The 27,714-nt window shown below is 38.2% G+C and overlaps 1 protein-coding gene across 1 annotated transcript in view; it reads left to right on the top strand.

The window, feature by feature from the left end:
* The window catches only part of LOC127661010 (disks large homolog 5-like), a 109,522-nt gene that overhangs the window by 77,227 nt on the left and 4,581 nt on the right, over window positions 1–27,714 (top strand). The window contains 15 exon segments of the mRNA XM_052151535.1: window positions 417–561; window positions 2,068–2,192; window positions 2,392–2,484; window positions 4,158–4,326; window positions 10,108–10,270; window positions 10,490–10,623; window positions 10,716–10,880; window positions 15,159–15,342; window positions 15,560–15,708; window positions 16,382–16,552; window positions 18,788–18,984; window positions 19,084–19,227; window positions 19,898–20,025; window positions 21,648–21,757; window positions 27,586–27,695. Coding sequence (XP_052007495.1) covers window positions 417–561; window positions 2,068–2,192; window positions 2,392–2,484; window positions 4,158–4,326; window positions 10,108–10,270; window positions 10,490–10,623; window positions 10,716–10,880; window positions 15,159–15,342; window positions 15,560–15,708; window positions 16,382–16,552; window positions 18,788–18,984; window positions 19,084–19,227; window positions 19,898–20,025; window positions 21,648–21,757; window positions 27,586–27,695 — 2,187 coding nt within the window.

Raw genomic sequence — 27,714 nt, 5'->3', positions numbered from 1 at the left:
ACTTCACGTGGCAACACATCTGTGGAATATTCTTCACCTAATGCCACCAACGCGAAAATAAGACAAACAAAATTATGCCTTCTCGTTTTTGTGACAGGTGCAGTTTTACCAAGAGGCGGAAACTAGTTTTGAGTAACGCAATAACTTGCCCTGAATGTCAGCAATTGTGACAGGGATAAAAATATGATTTTTAAATAGAAATTATGCCATATACAGTTTCATGGCTGGTAAGAAATTTTGCAATTTATGTTAAATTTGGACAATACAATACGTCTTTCTCAACCATGCGAGGAGAGCGGTAGCCGGCGTAATAGAGGTAGAAATGAAAAATATGGGCGCAGCAGGCAAGTTGAAGGGTTGTGTGTGTTTCTCATTGAAGTGTTTTATTGGTGATAATGTGGTTGTTTAAACTCTAGACTCAGCACATCGAGGACTGGCCCCCTGCTCTGCCGTAACAGCCGTTATGAAGAACCCTGTTTACATGGTTCGGAGTCACCGAGTTCACACTAACAACTGCCCTACTGTCGTCAACAAGATCAATCAACAGCACACACACCCCAGGTACACCAATCTTGCTGAGATAACCAACACTGCACACACTCATTAAAACACTCCATGGGTAACACTGCACACACCGAGATAAACATACCACATGTACTATATGGGTTTGGCAACACTTATTTGTGCAGTTCTGCTTGGTGTCGCTAGTGGCACAGATATTACACACTTCACCATTAAGATTCTGTGGTATATATTGGAAGTGCTTGAATTATTGCAGTTTTTTGATATCATCAGACTTTTCAATTATGTTGCACTGAGTACAAATTAGCGATGGGCATTTTGGTCATTTTGTCTATTCGAGTACTCATTTTGTCTATTTTGTACTCAAGGGGCAATTACATGTTCATATAACTGTAACTGTGTATATATAATATACATGTTATAATAACCTGTCTGACAAATGTCTATGGCTGCTGCATTGCGTCTTATTGTTCCAGTGTATCATCTATTCATTGTTATAGGCTGCTATAAAATAGTATGTTAGAAAATGTACAAAAGATTGCAGGTTAGATTCCTTCAGGTTACCGAAGTGATCTTAGCAAGTGCGCACCAGGTTTTTTCGTGACTGTCTGAACAGTATATTTTCAAACAACAGGAGATGCCATAATCATTGCGTTTTAATGTGTTAAGTTGAAGTTTATTTTTGAAGATGCTGCATTGTGTTCCATTTAACTGCACTCTGTCTAACTGTTTGAAACACTCGCCTGCTGTACAATGCCACTCGCACTGTGTGTGTGTGTCCAAATGTTCGCTCTTGTGAGGAAAGCCACGAAGCTCTGTATTGTTGTTGCTGTGATTCATGAAGCGTTCCATTCAACTCTGAGAGTCTGAACCTTTCAACTGAGGAAAGTGCAACGGAATTACACTTTATATCGGAAATCTAACTTCGAAACTCAAGCGGAAATCTTAATTAATTTCGTCGAGATGCAGGTGTGTGTTACGTCACGCAGGGCAGGGAGGTTTAGTCCGTGACAATCATTCATTTTTATTAAATAATATCCATTAACGAGTCAAAGTTCTTGTATTTAAATGATAATATATCATGTTTAGCAAACGTTTTGCAGAGACGTTTTGTTAAACACGGTCAGTTACATTCTCTTTGTTTTGATTATTGTAATGATAGCATTGCATTGCTATTGCTCGGATAATCAATGTACCCCTCAAAGTCACAAAGTAATCAATCTCAAAATTAAAAATAAGCTCCTCCTTTGACACATTTGTGTTTAGTTGTCAGGCAATTGTCACTGGGTTTCGAATGAAGTGAAAATTCACATAATGCGTGATCACTATCGATCATCGTTTTCATTATCGATCATTGCTGCCACGTCCGAGTACTTACGCCCATCTCTAGTACAAATGACCCTTTGCGTTGGAGGTCATAAACAGAGAATTGTTTATACGTCTCTCAGGAGAATAAATGTACCCTCACCCCATTATAAGCATTTACCGATCTAGTACGTGTCGACCTGTTCAGTTTGCCCTTCTTGTTTCCTTCTCTTTCCTCAGTCCTCAGCATCAAGGACGTCTCAGTCTAGACTCGAGCCAGAAACGCTCCACAGAATACTCTGAGTCCTCCCGCAGCAGCCAGGCCTCAAACGGCACCAACTCACTGCCGTCCAGCGCTAGACTCGGTCAGTCTCTCTCCTCAAAAATGTATACACTCAAGACATTTTATCTTAGGTCTGCACATTGACACCAATAATCCTAAATGTGGATGAGTTTCCTTGATATTAAAATCATGATTATTCATTACTAATCTGTGATTTTAAGTATTGTGCTTTGCTCATGTTTGTTTTAGTCTCCTCATCTTGTCCTCCTTGTTTCCTGAAGGTTCATCTAATAACTTGCAGTTTCGCAAGGATGAAAGGATAAAGATCCCCTCCACGCCACGTTATCCTCGCTCAGTACTGGGCTCAGACAGAGGTGAGCTTCCTCATGTTAATGTGCCTGAATTCTTCCTTTTTGCAGGGTAACATTTCCTTTGAAAGGAAATTGCATAATCACTATGGACCATTTCAATTTCAATTCTGCAAAAGGCAACTATATAAATAACCGCTTGTAGCATAAATATGGTACAGGAACATTGATAAAGTATTTATTTAATTTAGCTTAGTCTAACATTTTAAATAGGGGATGCTTTAGGCATAAACAAGCCACAGAAATATTGGAACCTTAACTAACCAGAGGCACAGAGTCAGCAAGTAAGAATGCATGTTCAAGAGTGTTGTTTTGTATAGAACTAACTTTCTGCAGATTACAAATTTTGAATCTTACACACAACATTTGAGTTTCCATTGACATCTAAGGTTCTGAGAATGTAGACAGATTAGAGATGGTCTTTTAATCATATTACTCCAGTTTTAGCTTCTTTGCATTGTGACCAATTCATTGATTTTAAGATTTTATTAATTGAATATAAGGGATTACATGGTTCGTCACCTGATTATTTAGCATAACTTTTTAGACCTTATGAAACTGTTGGACCTCTTAAATCTTGTTGTGAACTGTTGGCTGTTCCAAGAGCCAGATGCAAAATAAAAGGTGATGGAGGGTTTGTAGTGAAGGCCCCAAGAACAGCCTGCCCTGGTATATTAGATCTGCTGAATAGGTGTCTGTTTTTAAAGTCTCCTTTAAAAACTAATTTGTATAAACTTTACATTTTAGTGTGTTTTGATTTATGTTTTGTGAAACACTTTGTGCTTGATTTAATAAGTGTTTTGATTTTATATTTTGTGAAGCACTTTGTGCTTAATTGCTAAAAGGTGCTATGGTATATAAATAAAGTTAGGTATAATTTATGGGTGTGCTATCACAGTTTATTCATCCTGATTTTGCTGCTGATACCAAATTAGCAATGTTGCGAATATCTTCATTTTAATACACCATTTATTTGTCCACTAAGTTTCCTAAAGAGTGTGTACCATTACACAAATTCTGTGATTTCTCCTTGTCTAGCAATGATAAATGAGATCAATAATAGTTTCTCTGATTTTAACTACAGTTGCTAAAATGCTGTATGCTGTCTTCATTTCCGTGGACATAGTGGACAAAACCATTTCATTGAGTCACTTCATAGCTTTGATTCAACAATTTGTCAATCAAAAATGTCGATGCAATATTTTGCATTGTGTGTTTCATATATTAAACTGTTTTTGTGAAAAAAATAATTGTTGTTTATTACTGTGTATTATTATATTGGAGCATATAATTGAAAATGAATTAATATCATTCTTCAGTGTGTTTGTTTAGACACAAAACAAAAATAAAAGGCATGTGGAACATTTTTTTTATTTGTTTTTACTAGATTTCTACTGTATTTTTCTTCTTGCTTGAAACACTTTGAATCTAATGTGAAATTATGGTTCCTTAAATAAAAAAATACTTAAAAAAAAAAAATCACCATTTTAAGACATTACGTAGCAAATCCATACAGTATAAGGATTTATATCAAATATCTTCAAAAGGCTAAAAAATGTCGAGGCATAGTTGTTTTAGCAATGTCCCCCCATCCTGTTCTGCACTGTCCTTGTGTGGGGAAAAAATATTTTCACTCTAGCACATTATACTGACTATTATGTATCCATGTTCTTCATCAGGATCTCTGTCTCATTCAGAATGCAGCAGTCCCTGTCTCATCACTCCACCCCTGTCTCCTCTCAATCTGGAGACATCCTCATTCACCTCCAGCCAATCCCAAGGCTCCATCTCCACTCTACCCAGGATCTCTGTCAGCCCCATGCCTGTTGGGGAGCGGAGAAAAGACAGGTAAACTCTTGCAGCCCCCCTCCTTCCATCAGGTTGCCAAGCAACAGCTCCTTATCCACATGCAGCAGCCCGACCGAGCTCAGGAAGCCCTTTTATCTGATGTGAATAATTGGACTCTGCTCTTAAAGTACATGAGAATATAGAATTATATATCTGGAAGGATCTTAGAACTTTCAAAGCTGTTCTCACAAAAATCATGTAATTCCAAACATTTCATATGTTGATTTGTCTAAGAAGTTCTGAGTGATCAGGTGCTGTCAAGCTCTAAAAAGGACAATAAATACCATAAAAGAACCATTATCACAGAACCATTAGATCTATAAAATGAGTCCATACAATGTGTGTGCTATGTTCCAAGCCACACAACAGCTTAAAACATGTAGACACGTAAAAACAAAACAAACTCTGGTTGTTCTCTTTACATGTCAGGCAGGAGGCTGCTCTTGTCCAAGTGGGAGGTTTTTGGCCACTAAGCTGTAATGCTGGCAAGACCTTTTGGCATTTATTTAAAGTTCTGACATCACGAGACTATAACACACGTGAGAATCAGTTGCATTTTTTCTAATGACATTGGCGGACACAGACACACAGTTTTGGTTCATGTTTTAACTATTTCCCTAATCTTCACAATCATAAAAATTTGGTAAACTAGGTCAGCCATCTGAGTTGTTCTTGTGTATTTATTATAATTTCCTCCGTGTGCCTCTATCTCCTCACTGTTTTCAACATATTTATCTTCTTACAGATTCCCTTGTGTGTCTCTCCATAAGATTTTCACAATCTGTTTTTCTCTCTTTGCCGCCTCTGAATCTTTCAGATCTCTGTACCGTAACAGATCCTTTCTAAAAATCCCTCTGGCTGCTAGGCCTAGGTTCTCCTCTCTCAGATGTCTGAGGTTTGTTTCCTGCCAGTTACACACAGGGAATGCCTGACAAACATAATTTTTCTACAACTTGGTTGGCTGTAGAAATCCCTGCTGCTTCGTTTTTTCTTAGTAAACAGCCCAGGTTTTGTGTTTGATGTGCTATGATAATTTGATTTACTATAAGGTTATTGGAATTCCATTTATACAGGGATATTTCACACAATATTACAATTGTCATAATTTACTGACCCTTATGTCTTTTCCACCCATATTATTTTCTGTCCTCTATGAATTATAAAAGATGTTCTTTTCCATACAACGAAAATGGATGGTGATTTATAATTCTATTTACTGCCAAGTACCTTAAAAAGCAGTCATGCTTCATGCACTATATTCTAAGACTTTTGAGGTCAAACAATAGCTTTGTGTAAGGAACAGACCCAAATTTACCCTATTTACTGATTATCTTCCCCTCCCCCTACTGATAAGCACTAGAGCAGTGGTTCCCAACCCTGTTCCTAGAGGCCCCTCAGCATTGCACATTTAGTATATCTCCCTTATCTGACACACCCATTTCAGGTCTTGTAGTCTCTACTAACAAGCTGATAAGTTTAATCAGGTGTGTTTGATTAGGGAGAAATCAAAAAAATTCAGTGGGTCCAGGAACAGGGTTGGAAACCACTGTACTAGAGAATTATCACCACGCCAGCCAGATAGGTAGAGAGAATATACAAACAATGTCATGTGGTGATGGGGCCTGAGCTCTGAAGGGATAAACACCACAGTAGCTCAGCACTCCACCTCGATATGCCTTTCTTGCACATTCCGAGTGACTAAGAACTCTGGCGGTCATCCAAAGTTCACAAAACCACAGTAACTAGCATTGTTTTTCCATTCCTACTGACCGCTAGAAGCAGTATTTGACAATAGTGGATGACCATTACCAACGTAGTCATGAGGAATACCACCCACCTGAAAAAGTAGTTAAGGCTGCTCTCAAAGAATTTCAGAACTCACAACATGGGGGCAGCAATGTTGACCTTGTAAAATCAAGCAAAGGTGCATGGAGAAGCCCAAGTGGCAGCAGCACGGGCCTTCCTGTATGCCATGGTGATTACCTCAGTGATCTAGTGCAATATCATCTGTTTGACGTGAGGACCCTTTTACTCACACCACCATAACAGACAAATAGCTGATCTGACTGCCTGAGTTGAACTGTAGACTTCACATAATACTTTAAGACATGTACTGAACACAATAGGTAAGCCCTTGTGTCATAAGTCTCTGAAGGTGGCAAAAAATGTTCAGGTCAATGGACTGATTAATTAATTGAGGAAGGAGGACTTTTGAAAGAAAAGATTGATTGGGCCTAAGGACAAACCCAGAGTCCTCTGGCAACCAATGCAAGCACAAGTTGCTAACAGTGCATATAACTTGGTAACTTATTTAGCAGAAGTGATAGTCTTCAAGGATGTGCATTTAATATCGTCCCTCTGCAAAGGCTCAATTGGAGAGAAGCATAGGGATGTAAGCACAATTTGCAAATCCTACACAGGAAAAAGGGAATTACGGGCTGGTCTTAAATATCTTGCACCCTTCAGAAAGCTGTAAGCAAGTCCATGAAAGCCAAGAGAAGAACCACCAACTGGTACATGGTAGGCAGAAATAGCAGCAACACACACTTGCAGTGTGAAGGCTGCCTTGCCATCAATCCTTGGGATCTATCCTATGCTCCCTGCCCCATGCAGAAAAAAGTTTACAACATGAAGCAGAGAGCTGCCATGTGGAACGATCCCTAGCACTGTAGTGTGAAAACCCACAGGTTCACAATCCTCTAGAAGTGGAGTGAAGTGTTTCACAATCCTCGTGAGTGTGTCCAGACCCAAAGGAATTTTGTCCTTGCAAACTATAAGTGTCGTGAGTGGTCATCTCTAACACAAAGGACCTCAGGACCCAGGAATCTGCAGAATAGCGGTGAGTAAATTATGGCAAAATTGTAATTTTGTGGTAAACTACTTTAATATGGCTGTGTGAGGCTGTCTCCAGTAGTCTAGCTGTTGCATTGAAAAACAGCCAACAGCCGGCCCAAGCTCCTACGTCTTTATGTGTGCAACTTTTGGCGGCAGTGGTGAAGCACTGCCATGGTTCCCCAGGCGACTGTCAATTAGGTGGTCAAAACCACTAGCATCCTCAGCAGTACGAGGCCTCTGAGGGTCCTGTGGCTGTAAAGTAGGGTGATGGCGAAGTGTTGCCCCGGCGTTGCGTAACGATTGTGAACTTGTGCTCTCTGCATTTTAAATGGAGGAGTGTCAGCTGGTGGGTGGCCTCAGACACCTATCTTTTCACCCTATCTTTTAACAGTTCTGGAACATTATGTCAGAAGAGGGAGGTGCCTGGACAGAGTCTTACAATCCTCAGAAAGTCTCTCCTGAGCAAGCCAAATTTGGTTGCAGGCTTTCAGGAGTGTTAAGAGTACCCAACTCGCAGGTCACATGACCCATCACCAGAAGACCCATTGTAGGTAGAAGACTTGTATGCCTTTTTCAAAAGCAAGCCTGTGCTCCCACAATGTGCACTAGGGCAGTGCACATTACACCTTAGAGCCTTGTCAAGGCCACGACATGCTGTTTTATTTCCAGTGCACGATCCACCCCGATGGGTGCCAGCATACGACCTGTCTTCTATCGCCACTTAAGAATACCGCTCCAAAAACTGGCCGGGTGGATTGCACCACGGGACACAGAGTATCACAAATATTCAAAAAACACCAGCACGATGAACCCTATGGAGAGATAATCATGTCAGCGGGAACTGCCAACTTATCAGCGTGGTTAACACCAGCCACCGAATAGCACCAAGTAGCAAATAGTGTTACCGACTAGCCCAGAAAATGTCACAAGTGAAATATAAAACTCACCGAAACTATTAAAAACTCCAAAATGATAAGGTAATCTGAATCCGTCAAAGACTATGCTGTCACAGCTTGTGAGAATGATTCTTCACTGCTCTTAGTATGCTGCACTTATAAGCGCAAATATCATACGAATCATTTACATTCTCTTATATATATATCTTATACCTATCTGGCTGGTGCAGTGATTTTCCACTAGTGCTTTACACTGTCTCTGATGGCCCATTGGAATTAAAAAGTGCAGAAGCTCTGACATTATACATGTCCTATACACCTCCTTTTGTGTTTCTTGCAACATAGCAGTGAGTAAATTATGACAAAATGTAAATTTTGTGGTGAACTACTTTAATACGTCTGTGTGGGTTTCAAGTTTATGAATCTGTGGCGATAATTTTATTAATGTGGAGTTTTTAAGTTTAATTGGTGTTATTGAGTAATTTTACCTGCGGCTTGTAATTTCCTTTTTGATTAAATAGCTCAGTGAGTGATTCATCATGAATGATAAATCTGTATAATGGAGATGTAGCTATTTTTGTAGTAAAATATATGTAGGGATGCACCGATCCGATAGTTTGGGTTAGAGGAGACATTTAGTATTTGCATGTCAGCTTGGCTGCCCTTGTCCTGAAAAGATCCAGATTTTGTTGATTAATAAAAAATGGTAAAGTTGGTATAAAGCTGCTGTAAGCATTTTTTTTACCAAAAATAAAATATCCCTGATATCTAATAAATGAAATGGTTGTTCTGAGAGATACAGTGGCAAGAAAATGTATGTGAAACCTTTGGAATAAGCTGGTTTTCTGCATTAATTGGTCATAAAATGTGGTCTCATCTTCATCAAAGTCACAAGTATAGACAAATACAATGTGCTTATACTAACAACACATAAACAATTATAATCTTTCATATCTTTACTGAATGCATCCCATTAAACATTCACAGTGCTGTGGTAAAAGTAAGTGAACCCTTTGATTTAACAATGGCCGATCCTCCTTTGGCGGCAATAACCTCAACCAAGTGTTTTCGGGTGCTGCAGATTAGACCTGCACCACGTTAAGAAGGAATTTAGGACAAAATCAAACAGATTTTAAGACAAATTTATGCACAGATTCAGGTAATTCCAAAGGGTTTACATACTTTTTCTTGCCGCTGTATATTTTACTGCCTTAGGCTCTGTAAATGGCAAATCTATGTAAGCATGGCCCACACTTGTTAGCCAATCAAAAAACTTGAAGCTGGCTCTCTGCCTGTCAATAATTTTTGCATGGAAAATGTTTACATTTATTGTGCAAAATGTCAATGTATGTTCCTTAATAATGATTCAGGTAGAATTTTATGGAATTTAAAGTAAAACTGTGTGAGTGGCACAAAGTGTCGCATTACTATTTTGAGCAGCCTATGAAGTCATAGCTGGCTGCCATAGATGTATTCTGAACGATCGTGGCGGTCTGCAAACTTTCACAGAAACAGTGGTTTCTAATTTGAAGACGCTGTATGTCGTCTGCCTGACGTGTTCAGAGTGCAACCCCCTTAAGTCTGGCGTGAGTTAGCAAGACAGCTAACACCACTTACAGCAGCTTTAATCATTTCTTTACTCAGAGATGTAGAGTTTTGTTTGTGTACTTAATATGCTAAAATGTTGTGTACCTTATAGTAAAATGTGTTGATATGTTTGTACAGACTTGCTGATACATTAAAGCATGTTTTACTTGTTTGGGCTATAAGTCACTCTATGGTACAGGCATAATTAAAATGTGTAAGATAGATGTGTGAATACAAATCTTCCTGGATCTTTTATTGACATCCTGTATGCAAACTCCCGCTTTTTTGCCCTGTTTGTGCGCACTCAAGTGCCTATAATGCAGTTATTCCTCAACTGCAAATACCCACTTGCATGGACCTCCTCTGGTGCAGTATTTTGGCATCCACCCTGACTAAGCCCTGCAGAGCATCTCTGTCTCAGTTATTGGTTATGTTTGACTTTTATATTCACTTTAATTGACAGGCCATACTTGGAGGAGCCACGGAATGTCATCGTGCACAAAGGGGCTGAGCCTCTCGGGATCTCCATTGTGAGTGGAGAGAATGGAGGTATATTTGTCTCCAAGGTGACAGGGGGTAGCATCGCACACCAGGCTGGACTAGAGTATGGAGACCAGCTGCTGGAGGTTAGTTATTATGAATGTGCAAATCTACTTATTTTCATAATCTGCTTGTCAGGGGGTTGTCTGAGTGACAAGTATGTCTCAAGGAAGATCTGTATAATTAGTCTGATTTAACACCACGTCCACCACACCCTGATCAAGTAGCAAATTGTTGCTTAAATTAATGCTGTTTATAAGACTTTAACTGTGTTGTGACCCTGCAATTTTCCTTTTTTCTTTTAGTATAATGGGATAAACCTGCGGAATGCCACCGAGCAGCAGGCACGCCTCATAATTGGCCAGCAATGTGACATTATCACCATCATGGCCCAGTACAACCCACACATGTACCAGCTTGGGAACCACTCTCGCTCTAGGTACAGCCCTGAACCCTTCCCTTTCTGTTCATGTGAATGCAGATTTGAACACAGATGTGGGATTGTTGATTCTTGTCCATGTTGTGTTGTAGTTCCCGCTTGGAGCCAGTGAGCACTCAGTCCACTCCCCAGGGCAGTGGAGCCGCAACTCCAGATAACCACTCCACCATAGACACCCTAAGTGAACAGGATGAAGGCACGCTCACACCATCCTCCAAACAGACAACACCCACCACAAGCCCCAACAACTTTATCAGGTACTCCACAAATGTACACATCATTCCACAATACCAAGGCACCTATAAGATTTGTTTAAATTTTTTTTTGAAGTACCCGAAATAAAGAATGGTCTAGCTAATGTACATGTGCGTGTTGAGTAAATTGACAGACAGTGTCTCAATCAATAAGATTATTTAATTATAAGGCAGAACATCCATTCTTACAGCCACCATTTTTAGCATTAAGATTTCTCCCATTCCTATGTATATGAGTGACCCATCTCCTCCTATAATGCCTCAGGCAGTACATTTACATTCATATCTCTGAAAATACTTTACCAAAGACTATTAAGCCAGAGATGGAGCACTTGCATTAAAATGAATGGGAGACATTAGAATGCTCAATATGGTATATGTATAAATGGAAGTCCTGTTTTTAATCCTATTCACGTCAAGCCTGAATTATGTTTGCGAATGTTTGTTCCAAACAAGCTTTTGAATAGAAAAAATGGATACCTGTGTCACTATTAGGACACAACGGTTCTGAGTCCAACAAATCATTTGCAGACAGAGTGGAAGCGGTCTGCCAAATAGCTCCTAAACCATGCTAATGCAGCTCCACAAATGCCAACATAATTCTCAGGATGAAGTTGTGGCTTCTTAATAAGTGGTTTGATAACTGCCATTTTGAAGTTTCTCGGGACATGTCCTAAGGAGTTAATAATTTTAAGAAGAGGTTTTGAGATTACATGGAATACCTCTTTAAGAGCTTAGTTGGTATTGGATCTAACATACATGTTGTGGCTTTTGATGTTCCTATGACAGCGAAGGATTGAAGTTGCACGTGAGGAAAATTATGAGACACTTTTTTCCTGAAGTATTGGGTTGCATAATTCCAAATTTATTTCTGATTATTTCAATTTAATCAGTAAAGAATTCATGAAGTCATTATTCTTGTGCTGCGATGGAATATCTGGTTCAGTCGATGCTTGATTCCTAACCAATTTAGACAGTACTGCATAAACACCTAGAATTGTTGTGGTTATTTTCTATGAGTTTACTAAAATATGCTGACCTGGCAGCTTTTAATGCCTCTCTGTAGCTACAGACAATATCCTTCCATGCATCACGAAATACATCTAATTTTGTATTCTTCCACTTGCACTCCATTTTCCGAGACCACTCATACTCTTGAGAGCATGAGTGGGATCATTGTACCATGGTGCAGGGCTTTTTTCTTTAATTTTCTTTAATTGAAGGAGGGCAACACTATCAAGAGTGCTAGAGATGACTATATTTATATTTTCTGTTATTTCATCAAGTTCTTCTAAGCTTTGTGGTTTACTGAGTGTATGAGGTGGCAGATCTATCTTTAGTGGTCGAAAGTATAGTTCTACCTGAAAGATATTGTGGTGTAGATTGAGTAACATTAGCTGATCGTAGCATACAAGAGACTAGGTAATGATCTGAGATGTAATCACTCTGTGGCAGAATTTCTATATTATCAACATCACCTCCATCTAGCGTTATGGTGATGAGTTGGTCCTGTTACATTTTGTCTGACTCCAAGAGTGTTGAGAATATCGACAAATGCTAATCCCAATGTGTCATTTTCATAATCTATGTGAATGTTGAAGTCACCAACAATTAAAGCTCTATCTACAGTTACTACAAGATCTGATAAAAAAATTGCAAATTCACGAAGGAAATCAGAATAATGCCCGGGTGATCTATATACTGTAGCAAGGGTAAAAGATGACAGAGTTTTTTTTATTTATATCTGACGGTGTCACATTAAGCATTATTAGATCAAAAGACTTGCATTTATATCCTGTCCTCTGAGTAACACCAAAAACTTCACTGTAAATTGTAGCAACACCTCCTCCTCCTTCAGACGAGGCTCATGTTTATAACAATAACCTGGTTGAGTAGATTCATTTCAACTAATATTTTCATCTGGTTTAAGCCAGGTTTCAGTCAAACAGAGCGCATCCAAACTATGATCTGTAAGCATTTCTTTTACAATTAGTGCTTTGGTAGAAAGAGATAAAATTTTTGGTAGCCCTACCTACATATTATGTTTATCTTGAATTTTTTTGTTTTGTCCAAATTTGACAATTTAATGATTAGTGAGAGTTTTGTATTTGGTAGTTTGGGGAACAGACATAGACAGTCTCTATGTGATATCTAGGTGATACAGTCTCTGTGTTGTAGTTTATGTAACCTGTGTGATGTCTCAAGGCAGCTAGCAGATGTTCAGATTAACCAGTTTGTCTGCTTCCTGACCTGGGCCCCAGTTAGGCAAATACTGTCATTATTAAAACTATGAGCCAAATTACTAGGGAGAAGAGCGGCACCTTCCCTGGAGGGATGGATTCAGTCTCTCTTTAGCAGGTCAGGTCTACCCCAAAAACTCTTCCAATTGTCTGTAAATCCTATTCTATTCTCCAGACACCACTCAGACATCCAGCCATTCAGTTGCACTAATCTACTATTAACCTCGTCACCACGATTAGCAGAGAGGGAACCAGAACATATTAAAATTCACACACCTCTTTAACATTATCTCTAGTGATCTTCGACTGGCGAAGCCGGACATCATTAGAGAGTGCCGACATGAATAACAATTTTAGAAAATCTACATTTAGCATTAGCCAGCATTGTAAATTTGATCTGATGTCAGATGCTCTGGCACCCAAAATTTATTTAACAATTGTGGCTGGAGTCTCTATTTCCACGTTCCTTACAATAGAATCACCAATAACAAGGGCTCTTTCAACATGATTCTCAGTGGGTGCATCACTGAGTGGGGAGAATCGATTGGAAACCCTAACAGGAATGGGAGAGTAGTGTTGCTTTGCTGAGCAAGCATGCCATGAGACGTCACCCAAACACCCTGCTGTGTGGGCGCTACAGCCGGTACCAAAGTGTGTGTGTTGTTCTCTGTACTGCCCGCATCCAAAACAGTATCTACCGGCATCTCTTTCTCACTGACCAAAACTAGCATTCGGATTTATGTCTCTAACTCATTAAACTTCTCTGCCAAGCTGACAAATTCCTTACATTTATCACATATGAATCCCTCACTGCTGATGAAAAAAGCTATTGTAAACATGTGACATGCAATGCAGGAAGAAATAACATGAGCAGATGCCATGACTTACCGCAATTGATTGTTGCTGTTGTTGTTGTTGCTGCTGAGTAGTTTTGACATCGATATGAATCCCTCAAGCAATTTGTTGTTATGGTTTTTCTTGATAAGCAGTGCTGTGAGATCGATGCAATAATCCTTGTATCACAGAGGAGAAAAAAGTGTGCGCGCTGTAAAATGCACGCAGTTTAATCGTGATAAAAATAGAAAGCGGATGCACACTTAAAATGCACCCAGTTTAATCATGATAAAAATAGAAAGTGGATGCATGTGGAAAATGCACGCAGTTGAATCACGATAAGAGAATAATGCATGGGAAAATCTGATGCGTGCCGATAAATGCCAGATGTTATGTATTAAAAGCTGAAAACAGAGCCTTTCATGTTCCAATGAACAGATAGATAAGCGATACTAAAATAGCTAGCAGGCTACAAATATAGACTCGAGCTAGGCGCCAGCAGCAACAGGTAAAAATACACACTGATGAAACGGTAGAAAAGTGGAAAAACCTGAAATACATGGTAAAACATGAACGTATAAGAATAAGCAATGCTAAGCAGGTTGTAGCTTAACACTTATGCAGTGTGCCGTCAGTAACAGGTCCAGTGACGTTCACCTATAGGAAGCGGTCACAGAATGCAGGCAATCACTTATTGACAAATAAGTCACATCTCAGAGCTTTTGATATTTCCACTTTCAAGTAGATAGGAGCTGTACTAGAGTGCGTAAAATGGCTGCCTGGGACCTTTCCCAAGATGGCTGCTGAGTGGACTGACTTGCCTTGAAAGGGACTTGGACTTTACACCAATTTGGAACCCTCTACACATGCAGCAACTCTGCGTGTCATAAAATAGTCCTCCTCATTCAAAGCACACAGAAGACTTAACGCCCTATTGGTATAAACAGTTTGGCATTAGCATGTTGCTAACCTCACAATGGATTACCTTAATAGGTATAAACATCATAGCACACTCAAATATTGGGTAAAGTTTTCCAATTCACTTTTGAGTGAAACAGAAGTGTATTTATGTTTTAACATTTGTCTCGCTTTGTCTGCCATCTTGGATGAGATTTTTGGATCACTAGGTTTGGAACAGGGCCAGGGCAACACAATAAAAAAGCAAATGACGCTGGATAATAAATTCTTTCTGTATCACTTACTTTAGAATGTCATCTGAGAGTGCGAAGAAATTTCCGGAGCCTCGTTTGGTGACCGTGAGGAAGACTCAGGTGGAGCTGGGTGTTCAGTTGTGTGGAGGAAACCTGCGCGGGATCTTTGTGCAGAGACTTGAAGAGGACAGTCCTGCCAGAGGAGTCGATGCTCTCATGCCTGGAGACATGATACTAGAGGTAAAAGTGCTATAATTAACTACAAACTTAAATTTCCTCTTGGATAGAACCAAGTCCAGCCCTATACCTTTTTCTTGTACTTTGAATATACTGTTTCTTTTGTAAATACAGCATTTTATGATTTGGTAATATCCCATTCCTGGCACAGATATACTCAGACGTGAGCCAGCCCTAGGCAACAACACTTATTTATTTATTTCTTTCTCACTTCATCCAGTATGGCTCAGTTAATATGAAGAATAAGACTGTGGAGGAGGCATACCTGGAAATGCTTAAGCCAGTGGAAACAGTCACGTTCAGAGTCCAGCAACATCTTGATGAGTTCAACATAGTGAAAGACACTCCTGGAGATGGATTCTTTATGAGGTACAGCATTCTCTCATCACAAATCATGTCTTAGACACATACCATACATAGCCACTTATGAATTCTCTATAATCAAATGCCAGCGTTGGGCCTTGTGTCTCTAAATTTAGATATGTGAGAAAAGTGCAGCAATGGGAATCTTTTGATCTCTTTAAATATGTTTAAGATGAAGGGTGAGATATTGTATCTCATCATCAAGATTATATCACCAAATCCCCTTAATTTGTGTTCTATAATGGTAGCCGTGGTAATTAGACTGTTCGAGACAGAGATACATTGTGTCTGCGCATTGGAAAAATAGTGGAAGAGGGCTGTGCAGAAATAGCCGTGTTTGTCTTTGCAAATGAAATTCTTTGGCCTGCAGCTGTTGCAGTTTCATTTTCTGCCTGTGCTCCTATGATGTCTCCCACAGTAAATAATCTATATCAATCCACATGTCGCAAACCACCAGGGATTTAAAGTTATGTATCGGTGTTAAAAGTTGCCTTATGCCACTCCAGAAATGGAGGATCAGCTTTGACCCAACTGCTTTCTAAATTTTTCATTCTTTCCTTCTTTATTTCCCTTTGCCTCCTGCACTCTTTTCAATCATCTTGGATATCCGAGACATTATAATTTGCTAATGTATTATACTGTCACATATTAAATTATTAATTTCCTTTTTCTCTCCCAGAGCACTTTATGATCGAGTGGCTGAGACAGAGCTTGACCTCTCTTTCAAGAAAGATGACATCCTGTATGTGGATGACACGCTACCAAATGGCAACTTCGGCACCTGGATGGCCTGGCAACTTGATGAAAATGCACAAAAAATTCAAAGAGGGCAGATCCCAAGCAAATATATGTGAGTCACTTCCTTATGTCACATGCAACAATTTTATCAAGTCACTATAGTGTTTGCCATAATAATGGGTGGGCTTCACAACTCGCCATAACTTGTGGAAATCAGATCACAAACTAGATACATTTCCAGTAAAAATAAGATATTATTTGGGGGCCTGGGTAGCCCAGCTGACTACCACCTCTGGAGTCACGAGTTCGAATCCAGAGCATGCCTAGTGACTCCAGCCAGGTCTCCTAAGCAATACAAATTGTCCCGGTTGCTAGGGAGGGTAAATTCACATGGGGTAACCTCCTCGTGGTCACTAATGTGGTTCTTGCTCTTGGTGGGGCGCGTGGTGAGTTGTGCATGGATGTGGGAGTGGGCCTCCACACACGTTTGCCTCCAACGTCTTACTGTCTCTGCGGTAACGTTCTCAACAAGCCACATGATAAAATGTGTGGATTGACGTCTCAGATGCGGAAGCAACAGTTCTTCATGATAATTTGTTTGAAAAATGACAGACACAAATGTTGCACATGGGAGCACTTTCTAAGAATATCACAAGCATACCGTTTAATGTGGACATGTTGTTGCATCAGGCTTAAGAGTGCTTAAGCCTGATGCAACTGAATATTTCTGTAACTGCTGATCTCCAGGGATATCCACACACAACAGTCTCTAGAATTTACTCCGAATGGTGCCAAAAACAAAAGGGGCAATTCTGTGGACGGAAATGCCTTGAGGATATAGGTCAACAGATAAGGGCGAGACTGGTTTGAACTGACAAAGTCTACGTTAACTCAGAATGCAATTCTGAGATGCAGGTTGGCGCTGTTTTGGCGGCATGATGGGAACCTACAAAATATTAGGAAGGTGGTTTTAATTTTGTGGCTGATCAGTGTATGTATTAAAAGTAATTAAAACAAACAATCAGACTTAACTTTTCTTGATTCAGTCTTTATTTAAAGTATCGTAAGTATCTAAATCAAACTAAATCTTGAGATGAATTGTTAAATTAATTGTTACGTTTTTTTTATAAATACATTTGAATAAAATACAGGAAAGAAAAATGAGCTTTTTCTATGCATTTAATTGGATAATCAAAGAAATAATCAATCATCATAGTAATCATTACTTACAGCCCTAAATTTGACAATGAAGTTTCTTTGCCACTAAAATTATGTGGCATAATACTAGTACATACACTAACATTCTGGAGTGGGAAAGTATTTAGATAAATTGATCATATCAGAAACAAATACATTGCATGAAACAAACTCACAGAATGCTGTCAATTCCTGACATCATATTTTTTGGCACATACTGACGCTGCAAATCGCTGTATTCGTGAACACCACTTTAGACTTTTATTTAATGATGGGACAATTGTGCTTAGTCTATTTTGAGTCAGCTCAGCATTTTGTACATGGCTAGTTTTTAATGGGAAAAAAACTTAAATAGGGATCAGCACACATGGCCATGGTAAATGATGCCAGAACATACACAGGACTGCTGAATAATTTTTGTCTTATCTAAACACCTTTAAAAAAGACACATTTAGTTGCAAAGCAAATTTGCACAAGACATGAAGACATATTTTCTCTGGATATATCTTAAATTAAGGGTGGCACGGTGGCCTCACAGCAAGAAGGTCCCGGGTTTGAGTCCCGGCTGAACTGGCCTTTCTGTGTGGAGTTTGCACGTTCTCCCCATGTTTGCGTGGGTTTCCTCCGGGTGCTCCAGTTTCCCCCACAGTCCAAAAAGACATGCAGATTAAGTTAATTGGAGACCCTAAATTGCCCGTAGGTGTGAGAGTGTGAATGTGTATGTCTGCGTGTGTTGCCCTGCGATGGATTGGTCACCTGTCCAGGTTGTTTACCTGCCTTCGGTGTGAGAGTTATGGCTCCAGCGCTACCCACGACCCTGCCTAGGACAAGCGGTTATAGAGGATGGATGCATGGAAATTTTAATTAAGTGTTTTTTTCATAAGTATAAACCTGAATACATTTTGTGAAACCTATGCTTAAAACAAGAAGAAAAAAATGCCATTTCAATAATAAAAAATAAGATTCTCTAAATATTCTCTCAAAACAAGTCTTCTTTCAAATGTATCTTGTTGTAAGAATGTTTCTGTAATTTAATGTTAATTAGGACAAAATAAAAATATATTATTTTTATTTATTTATTTGTTTATTTTGGCTGTGCAGGCAGTTGTGGTTTTAAGTGTTCTCAGTGCTGGAATATGTTGCTCTGTAGGATGGACCAGGAGTTTTACAGCAGACACAGTATGACTGAACTGAAGGACGAGGCGGGCTCCAGTAAGACCCTCTCTGCAGCCGCACGTAGATCCTTCTTCCGCAGGAAACAGAAGCACAAACGCAGCAGCTCGAAAGATGGCAAAGATGTGGTAGCCTTGGACGCCATCAGCACAGACTCTCTTCCATTCTTAGATGGTGAGAAACCCTCCAGTATTCCATAATACAACACCGTTGAAATTACTGTTTATAGATCTTGGGTTTGATGTTGATTTTGTGTTTTTTGGGTGTGGGCAGACTGTGTGAGTCTGGCCTATCAGAGAGTGCAGAAGATTGATTGCACTTCTCCCAGACCGGTGCTTATATTGGGCCCACTGGTGGATCCAGTTAAAGACATGCTGATCAAAGAATCTCCAGAGAAATTCAATAGATGTGTGCTTGGTAAATATCCATATCCCCTCCACATCATATTTAAGTAGAGATATAACAATGTATTGGTATGGACAGTAAGTCAGACAATATTTTAAGAAGCAACATCGGACAAAAAATTTACCCATCTGGATGATTAACAGAAGTGTTTGTGTCTGTTCCAAAATCTACCGATAGCATAGTTCATAAATAATGTGGTGGAATTTAGTACATTTTTTTGTAAAAATGTTTTTGTCATTATCTGTTGTTAAATGAGCTTCCTAATTCTAGAAAACTGTTTACAAACATCTAGTTTACAAACTAGTCGTCAGCACTTGTATACGGTTAATACAATCTCCAGAATACACGTAACAGCGTAATAATTCTATATCTCAGAGAATGACCGCAAATAACTGAAGATGACTTTTCAGTCATCCAAAGGTTTGCTGCTTTGTTCTACTATCTTGCACATAAGAACTTTTGCAATTGCCCTAAGCAAAATAAATGTGTATTTTTATTTTAGTTTTATATGATTATCTGTAGTAGACCACATAGAAATGTAAAAACAAAACTACTCTGTTTGAAAACTCTGTATTACTGCAGTGAAGTATCAGCAATGGAACAATCATATTGGTTTACCTCTAATTAGGCTATTCAATATGAGTGATCTGATGAGTGACCTGTGTTTGTTCTGCTCATTCAGAGGTTATGAAGGCTTCTCAGCAGGCCATCGAGCGTGGAGTGAAAGACTTTCTCTTCATCGACTATAAACGGAGGAGTGGCCATTTTGATGTGACTACTGTAGCCTCTATCAAAGAGATCACAGAAAAGGTTTGTCTACGACCCTGCTGAGCATATTTTTAATTAGTTACATACTTTGTATAAACTCTCCAGAAATAATAATAGCCACAATATGTAGAGGGGTTGGCACTCCTATTAACATGTAATGTTTAACTTGTATATTTTCATCATTCTTATGTTAATGCAGAAAAAACCCTGCCATAAACAGACTTGACGGTTATGAAAATGGTACTTGCCTAAAGGCTACATGATGAGGGAAACCATCCAAAAATGCTTTGAAACAAGCAGACTTTGACTTCTGAGATATCATTATGATATCCATTAATGCTGCATGATTGATTGAATTAAAGGGATAGTTCACCCAAAATGTAAAATTCTCTAATAATTTACACTCCCTCATGCCACCTGACATGTGTATGACTTTCTTTTGCAAAACACTTTTGAAGATTTGTAGAAAAAGATCCAGGCTCAGCAGGTCCTTAGAATGTGAGAGGATGGTGATTAGAAATTTGTAGGTCCAAAAAGCACAGATAGTCAGCATAAGAGTAATCTATCCTATCTCCAGCAATGACATTAATGTTTTCTAAAGCAAATCAATCACTTTGTATGCGAAAAAGAACGATATTTAAGCACTTATAAAAGATCACTTTCAGTTAGGCGTTGACGAATGGCAGAATTTACACAAGTCTTCTCTGACGCAAGTGCTTTATCACATTTCTTCAACTCATGGGTTGTGTCTCTTTTACGCTTAAGTTCAAGTGCCATCGCGCTTATGTGTTTTGCAGAAGAAAGAAAGCCATACACATCTTAGATGGCATGAGGTTGAGTAAATTATCAGAGAATTTTCATTTTTGGGTGTCCTATCCTTTTAAGATTGCAATCGCAATTTCCACGATTACCAAACCTTAAAAGGCTGAGAAGCACTGAGGCTTATCCGCATACAGTGCTTCAGTCAGCACTGTGTGAGCAAGCGGCACCCTTTAGTGGTCTGGATGGCATTATCCATTATACCACTATAATTCAGGATTTATAGGGGCCTTTGGTTTACACTTTTTATTTTTCGATGGTGTTGTTGACAATTCCATGGAATTGCCCAACATATGCATAGTATGATTTTATAATGTTCCATCATGTACAGTAAAATGTATGTTTCTTTTTTTTCTTCTTTTTTTTTGTTGCAAGAACTTAAGTGCATGTTTTAGAAGAAAGAAATGACCTTTTTATATCAATCATCATGTTTATCATATTATGTTTTTCTTTTTTTTTATGTTCTATTTATCTTTCATTGTGGCTCTCTTAAAAATTTTAGCCTGTGATGTGTTTAACAGATTCAATGTTTAATGGAAATTATTTGTTGTTAGAACAGTGAAAAAGAAACATTTGTACCTCTTGTACATTTCTATAGCATCATTTCAAAGTTAAACAGTGATCTGATGACAAAATAAGGTAAGTGGTAAAATATAGGTTTTGGCCTTTGTTTTTTTTTGTTAAAGATCGGTAACTGTATCAGCCACACATTTTCATATAGTTGCATCCCTTGTTCATGTTTGTTAGTTGTGTTTGCAGTAACTAAGCTCCTGTTTCTCTGTTTGCACATGCTGTATATGTGTACATGACTCAGACCTGTTCTTTGCTGTCATTCTCTCTTGTAGGATTGTCACTGTTTGCTTGACATTGCACCTCACGCAATCGAACGGCTTCACAGCGTTCATATTTACCCAATCGTCATTTTCATCCGCTACAAAAACGCAAAGCAGATAAAGTAAGTGTCCACATCCCTCTTCACACATGCTTCCTTCTCTAGTGTTTGGTTGGGAATCGAGAACAAAACGTGTTCAGAACATTTCTTGAATGCCAGCATTCATCCGCTGATGCAGACTAAACATTTGTAATACAGTGCATCCGGAAAGTATTCACAGCGCTTTAATTTTTCCACATTTTATGTTACAGCCTTATTCCAAAGTGGATTAAATTAATTATTTTCCTACAAATTCTACAAATATTACCCCATAATGACAACATGAAAGAAATTTGCAAATGTATTAAAAATCACATTGAACGTAAGTATTCAGAGCCTTTGCAATGACACTCAAAATTGAGCTCAGGTGCATCCTGTTTCCACTGATCATCCTTGAGATGTTTCTACAACTTGATTGGAGTCCACCTGTGGTAAATTCAGTTGATTGGACATGAGGACAATGTAAGGTCCCACAGTTAACAGTGCATGTCAGAGCACAAACCGAGCCATGAAGTCCAAGGAATTGTCTGTAGGCCTCCGAGGGAGCAAAGATTTCAAACAAACTGCTTTCATGTTGTCATTATGGGGTATTGTTTGTAGAATTTTGAGGAAAATAATGAATTTAATAAATTTTTGAATAAGGCTGTAACATAACAAAATGTGGAAAAAGTGAAGTGCTGTGAATACTTTCTGGATGCACTGTAAAATACTGGACAGTGAATTGAATATGATGAGACAGAAATACAGAATTATGGCTAGAATTATGCCAAATAAAAATAATGGTTGCACGTGACAACAAACATACAGTGCCACTGGTGTAGTACTATTTGCATATGGTTGACTCCAGTTCTTTTTAATGAATCTGCCAAAACAACCCACAGAGGAGTCACAGGTGAACTCACTGGTATTAAACTACTCATTTGCCCGCCCAGTCTGTCAAAGCAGACTCGCTTACTAAACCAGTCAATAGTTTCGGTAATATCCGACTCCAAATAAACATTGTACTTAAAGTTCAATATAATCTTGAACTGGTTGTTCATATGTTCATATTTAACATACAGTACATTTAGATCAGAGTTTTGCTGTAATAATAGCAACTATAATAAAACATTTTAATTGATTTTTTGTATTTTTGTTTTTAAGAAGAGCTTCCTCAAATTGTCAGTAATGAATCAGAATCATTAAGTGTAATCGCAACCAAAATCATTAAAATTGCTCACGATTCCCATCTCTACTGTATTTCTCATGTTATCAAAATAAAGACAGTGGGTAGACCTATTTCAGCTTGACAGTGAGTTAAAGAGCCAGCTATGCTCTTGGGTGTCCTTGTGGACCCTCCCCCCACACACACACACACTGTTTCAGGCCCTCTTGGCACAGATTATGCCAAGATGTTCCTGTGTGATCTCCCTTTGGGAACTGGAGTCATTTGGGAAATGGAAGCTGTTGTTTTTACTGTATAGTTTGCAGTTAACTAAGAAGAACTGCAGTTAAATAGATAAATATATTGGCTCCCTTTGGCCCTAATGTAAAATGGTTATACAGTACAAGGCATTGTGTAGGCAGCAACCCCCCCACCCTTGCTTTTTCTCAAGGTCGTACACTGCTGAATGCTTTGTGAGATCCCCAGCCCAGTTTATCACACAAGGAAATTTAAAGCAGACACTGTAGTGTTTAATATGCATATCACAGGTTCACTCCATACTGTACAGATAGATCTCTAGGGGTTGCACACTTAAAAGGACAATAAATCCCAGCTTCTTTCTCCTGATAGTTCTGCATAACCATGCCTTCAGGTCTTTTCATTGCTTCTGTGCATAGTTGTCAAATCGCTAAGGGTGCAAAGTCGTCCCAACAGAGTGTTTTAAATTGGTGATTTCCCAGAAGCATTAGAAAATCAAGCCTCGAATCCATCACACTGGGGATTAACTCAGGTAGTCTTTGAATTGCTGACTAGCACCTACATTATAAAAAGGCATCCCAAGTTAATCAGTTCTGCACTCATTAGCACTTTTGAATTATGACATCACGTGATGCTCATTGACTTAATTGCTTCTTGGATTTCTTGTAAATTGCTTTAATAAGAAAGCGTCTACCAAGAACATAAATGTATATGTAAATGGTGAAATAGACCTAGAAGAAAAAGGTCAATGCTGCCTTCTAAGAAAACCCATATACTGTACATGCACTAGGGCTGCATTATATATTGAAAATTCTGAATATATTTGTGACAATTTTGCTGCTAGTATAATATTAAGCAACTTTTTGAAAATGTCAGTAATTTAAATGTGCTTTTATTTGGCCCTTAAGTTTCCTAAAGAGCATATTTTTAGATGTTTTAATAGCTGCTCTGCAGTAGCTAAATTTGATAAGTTTGTTTCTGTAAATCAGTACAAACAGCATGTCTATTTAAGTGAATAGATTCTTAATTCAGTTTCAGCAATTCGTCACTCCAGAAATTCATGTCATGTTAGATTTTCCATGTGTTGATGTTTTCGTAACAGTATATTGCTAAATATTGCTGTGTATTACAATGTATTGTTACATTAGTTCTGAATATTCCATCTTGCATTTAAGCATTTTGGTAACACTTTACAATAGGGTTCTATTTTAACATATGTAAAATAGGTATCATGAACTAACATTGCACAATATTCTTTGCATTAACTAGTGTTAACATATACATCTTTAAATTTACAATTGTATTAGTATATGTTAAAATCTACAGCCCTTAATCTTGGTTATTGTTAAAGTGTGGTTCGTTGTTGGTTCATGTTAAAAAATGTACTTGACTAATGTCAAGTAATACAACCTTATTGTGAAGTTATACCAACATTTTGAATAGAAAGGCTGGTTTATACTTCTGCTTTGAACCTGCGCTGTAGACTACATGTTCTTTGTTTCATGAAGTTACAAGCGAAAACGCGTCAAGACACATCTGTTTACAACTTGTAAACTGCTTTGTACTCTGGGTTTACATCTGTTTACAACTTGTAAACTGCTTTGTACTCTGGGTTTTTACATCGTATACTGTAGTTTGTACGCTCTGATCTTTACAAGGTTTTGACTGTATGGTTTACAATAAATATTCATAATTCATCAAATTTCATAAGCTATTAAAACAGAACTTTAAAAAGCACCTTTTAAGAGTTGCTTACCCTCTAAGCTTTAAAACGAACCCCATCTTGTGTTATGTGAGTAGTTAATGAGTAGTTATTTATTTTTTCAAGACTTTTAAGAATGCCAAACTCAATTGCTACAATAATTGAATGCATACTTTTGAATCCACAAATTACATTGCCTTCATTTATGAAATGTATCATTATTTCAGAATTTAAGACATTTAGCACTTTAGCTATGTACTCAAAGAACGACACAGACACACCAACACAGAACTACAGTGCCTATAGAAAATCATCATAACACTTTTGGAATAGTCACTTTTTTTTTGTCTTGCTACTAAAACAAATCCAGCTTTATGGATTTGGCCAATTTTTGTAAGCTCAGGTGAGAGGCAGTATTTAACTTTTTGGACTGAACTCAAAGCACTATATTTGGAGACAACCAAACACATCACACCACACAGAACATACCATATCTACTTTGAAGCATGGTGGTGGCAACATTATCACTGGGGACTGGGCAATTGGTTAGGATTGAAGGGAAAATGTATGCTGCCATGTACATCCAGATTCTTGAGGATAATTTGTGGCCCTCTGCTCGGCAACTGAAGATGGGCAGGTGGTTCACCTTTCAGCAGGACAATGACCTTAAACACACTGCCAAAAAAAAAACAGTGCAGTGGCTTAGGGATTGGAAGGTCAAAGTCCTTGAGTGTCCAAGTCAGAGCCCAGACCTAAATCCAGTAGAATACCTGTGGATGTACTTAAAGACAGCAGTCCATTGCCGCTCACCCCGCAGTTTGAATCAACTCGAACAATTCTGCAAGGAAGAATGGGCAAATATTCCCCAATCTAAGTGTGTGAAGATTGTAGAGACCTATCCAAACAGACTTACGGAAATTAAATCCAGGGGTATGATCACTTTTCAAACCCTTTTATTTTTCATCTTTTATAAATCCGTGACTTGAATGTTGTATGACAAAATTTGTAGATAAAGCTGATTTATTTATTTATTTTAATGGGTTTTGATATTAGGCTGTAAGACAAAAAAAAAAAAGACTATTCCAAAGGGTATGATGATTTTCTATAGGTACTGTATGAATGTAAACCTCATGTTGGCTACTATGCCGAGCCTACGGCATAGGTTCGACACAGAAGTATAAACTGGCCTTTACTTGTAACAGTGATTGTTGATGGTTGAAATGATAGTTTCTCTTTAAAGGCATTATAAATATTGAAATATACATATATACTTGATATATTGAATATTGTCAGAACGTTCAAATTTATATACTGTGTGTGTGTGTGTACAGAATATATATACTGGGGCTGTCGATTTAATGTGTTAATTCAGTGCAATTAATTAAATGAAAAATAAAGTTCAAATTAACGCAACTAATCATGTCTCCGGGCCGTAATAAGGAATTTTCTTTCCATATGAGCAATTGAAATACCAACTGTTTTCTCTAGGGGGTAGTAAGCGAAACTCGATGTAAAAGCAATGCGCAGCTTACACAGACCACACTTACCGAGAGCAGACAACACAAAGTGCAAATCCGAAGACAGGCATCTCAAGAAGTGTTTTGGTTTTTTTTTGTTTTTTTTCAAACTTCGTTTAACTCGCCACCGTGACCTAAAAACGTTATGTGTATGACAAAATGCAAAAGTTCCAGTCTGTCACAGGTGTACATTGAAACATCCTTAGACAAGTTCATATAATAAATCTCAGACTGATTGACAAATTTTATTACAAAATGGATTGCTGTGAACTGTATGCCAATGATTGCTCATGTTCAATAATATGGAAATAAACTATATATTGCATTCTAAAACCACTTTTTGTATTGTCTTTTTGAATAATTCACTTGTGTGCTTAAAAAAAAAAAAAAAATAGCTTGAATCATTTCAAATTGGTTTCTTGAACATGACAATGAGTTCACTGTACTAAAATGGCCCCCACAGTCACCAGATCTCAACCCAATAGAGCATCTTTGGGATGTGGTGGAACAGGAGCTTCGTGCCCTGGATGTGCATCCCACAAATCTCCATCAACTGCAAGATGCTATCCTATCAATATGGGCCAACATTTCTAAAGAATGCTTTCAGCACCTTGTTGAATCAATGCCACGTAGAATTAAGGCAGTTCTGAAGGTGAAAGGGGTCAGACACAGTATTAGTATGGTGTTCCTAATAATCCTTTAGGTGAGTGTATATATATATATATATAAAATTATTTTAAAATAACTTTATAATTATTTAATCATTATATATTGAATTAGTATTTAAGGGGCTTTCTCAGCAAATATTTATGTATGCAATTAATTAATCGGCATACCATGTAATTAATTCAATTAGAAATTGTAATCGATTGGCAGCCCTAATACAAACATTTTTCTGTATAATAGCCTAATACTGTATATATCTATATCTCCCAACCCTAACACACTCACACACAGACAGCATCTGTCACAGCAATGTGCTTACAGGAATCTTTTCCATGCAGAAATCTGCTTCTCAATGAAACCGCATACTTGAATTCAGAGTTTTAGTGTTAAACAGCTGATTTCTTCATTTTGCCTTGCTATTGTTTAATAACACCTGTCCAAAAGGTTACTGCTTTAACCACATTATCTCAGAAGAGCAATATCACTGTTTCATTGTGCTGGCTTACTCTTGCAATCTAGTTATTCTTGATAAAGTGTGAATTACTGTTTTTGTTTCTTCTTGTAGAGAGCAGAAGGATCCAGTTTATCTGCGAGATAAGGTCTCTCAAAAACATTCCAAGGAACAGTATGAGATTGCACAGAAGATAGAGCAGGAGTATAGCACATTTTTCACAGGTTTGGAGTTTGATTCATT

This window comes from Xyrauchen texanus, chromosome 20 (assembly GCF_025860055.1).
Source record: "Xyrauchen texanus isolate HMW12.3.18 chromosome 20, RBS_HiC_50CHRs, whole genome shotgun sequence".
NCBI classification, from domain to species: Eukaryota; Metazoa; Chordata; class Actinopteri; order Cypriniformes; family Catostomidae; genus Xyrauchen; species Xyrauchen texanus.
The sequence above is the reverse complement of the archived record's forward strand: the minus strand, read 5'-3'. Positions and strand labels throughout refer to the sequence as shown.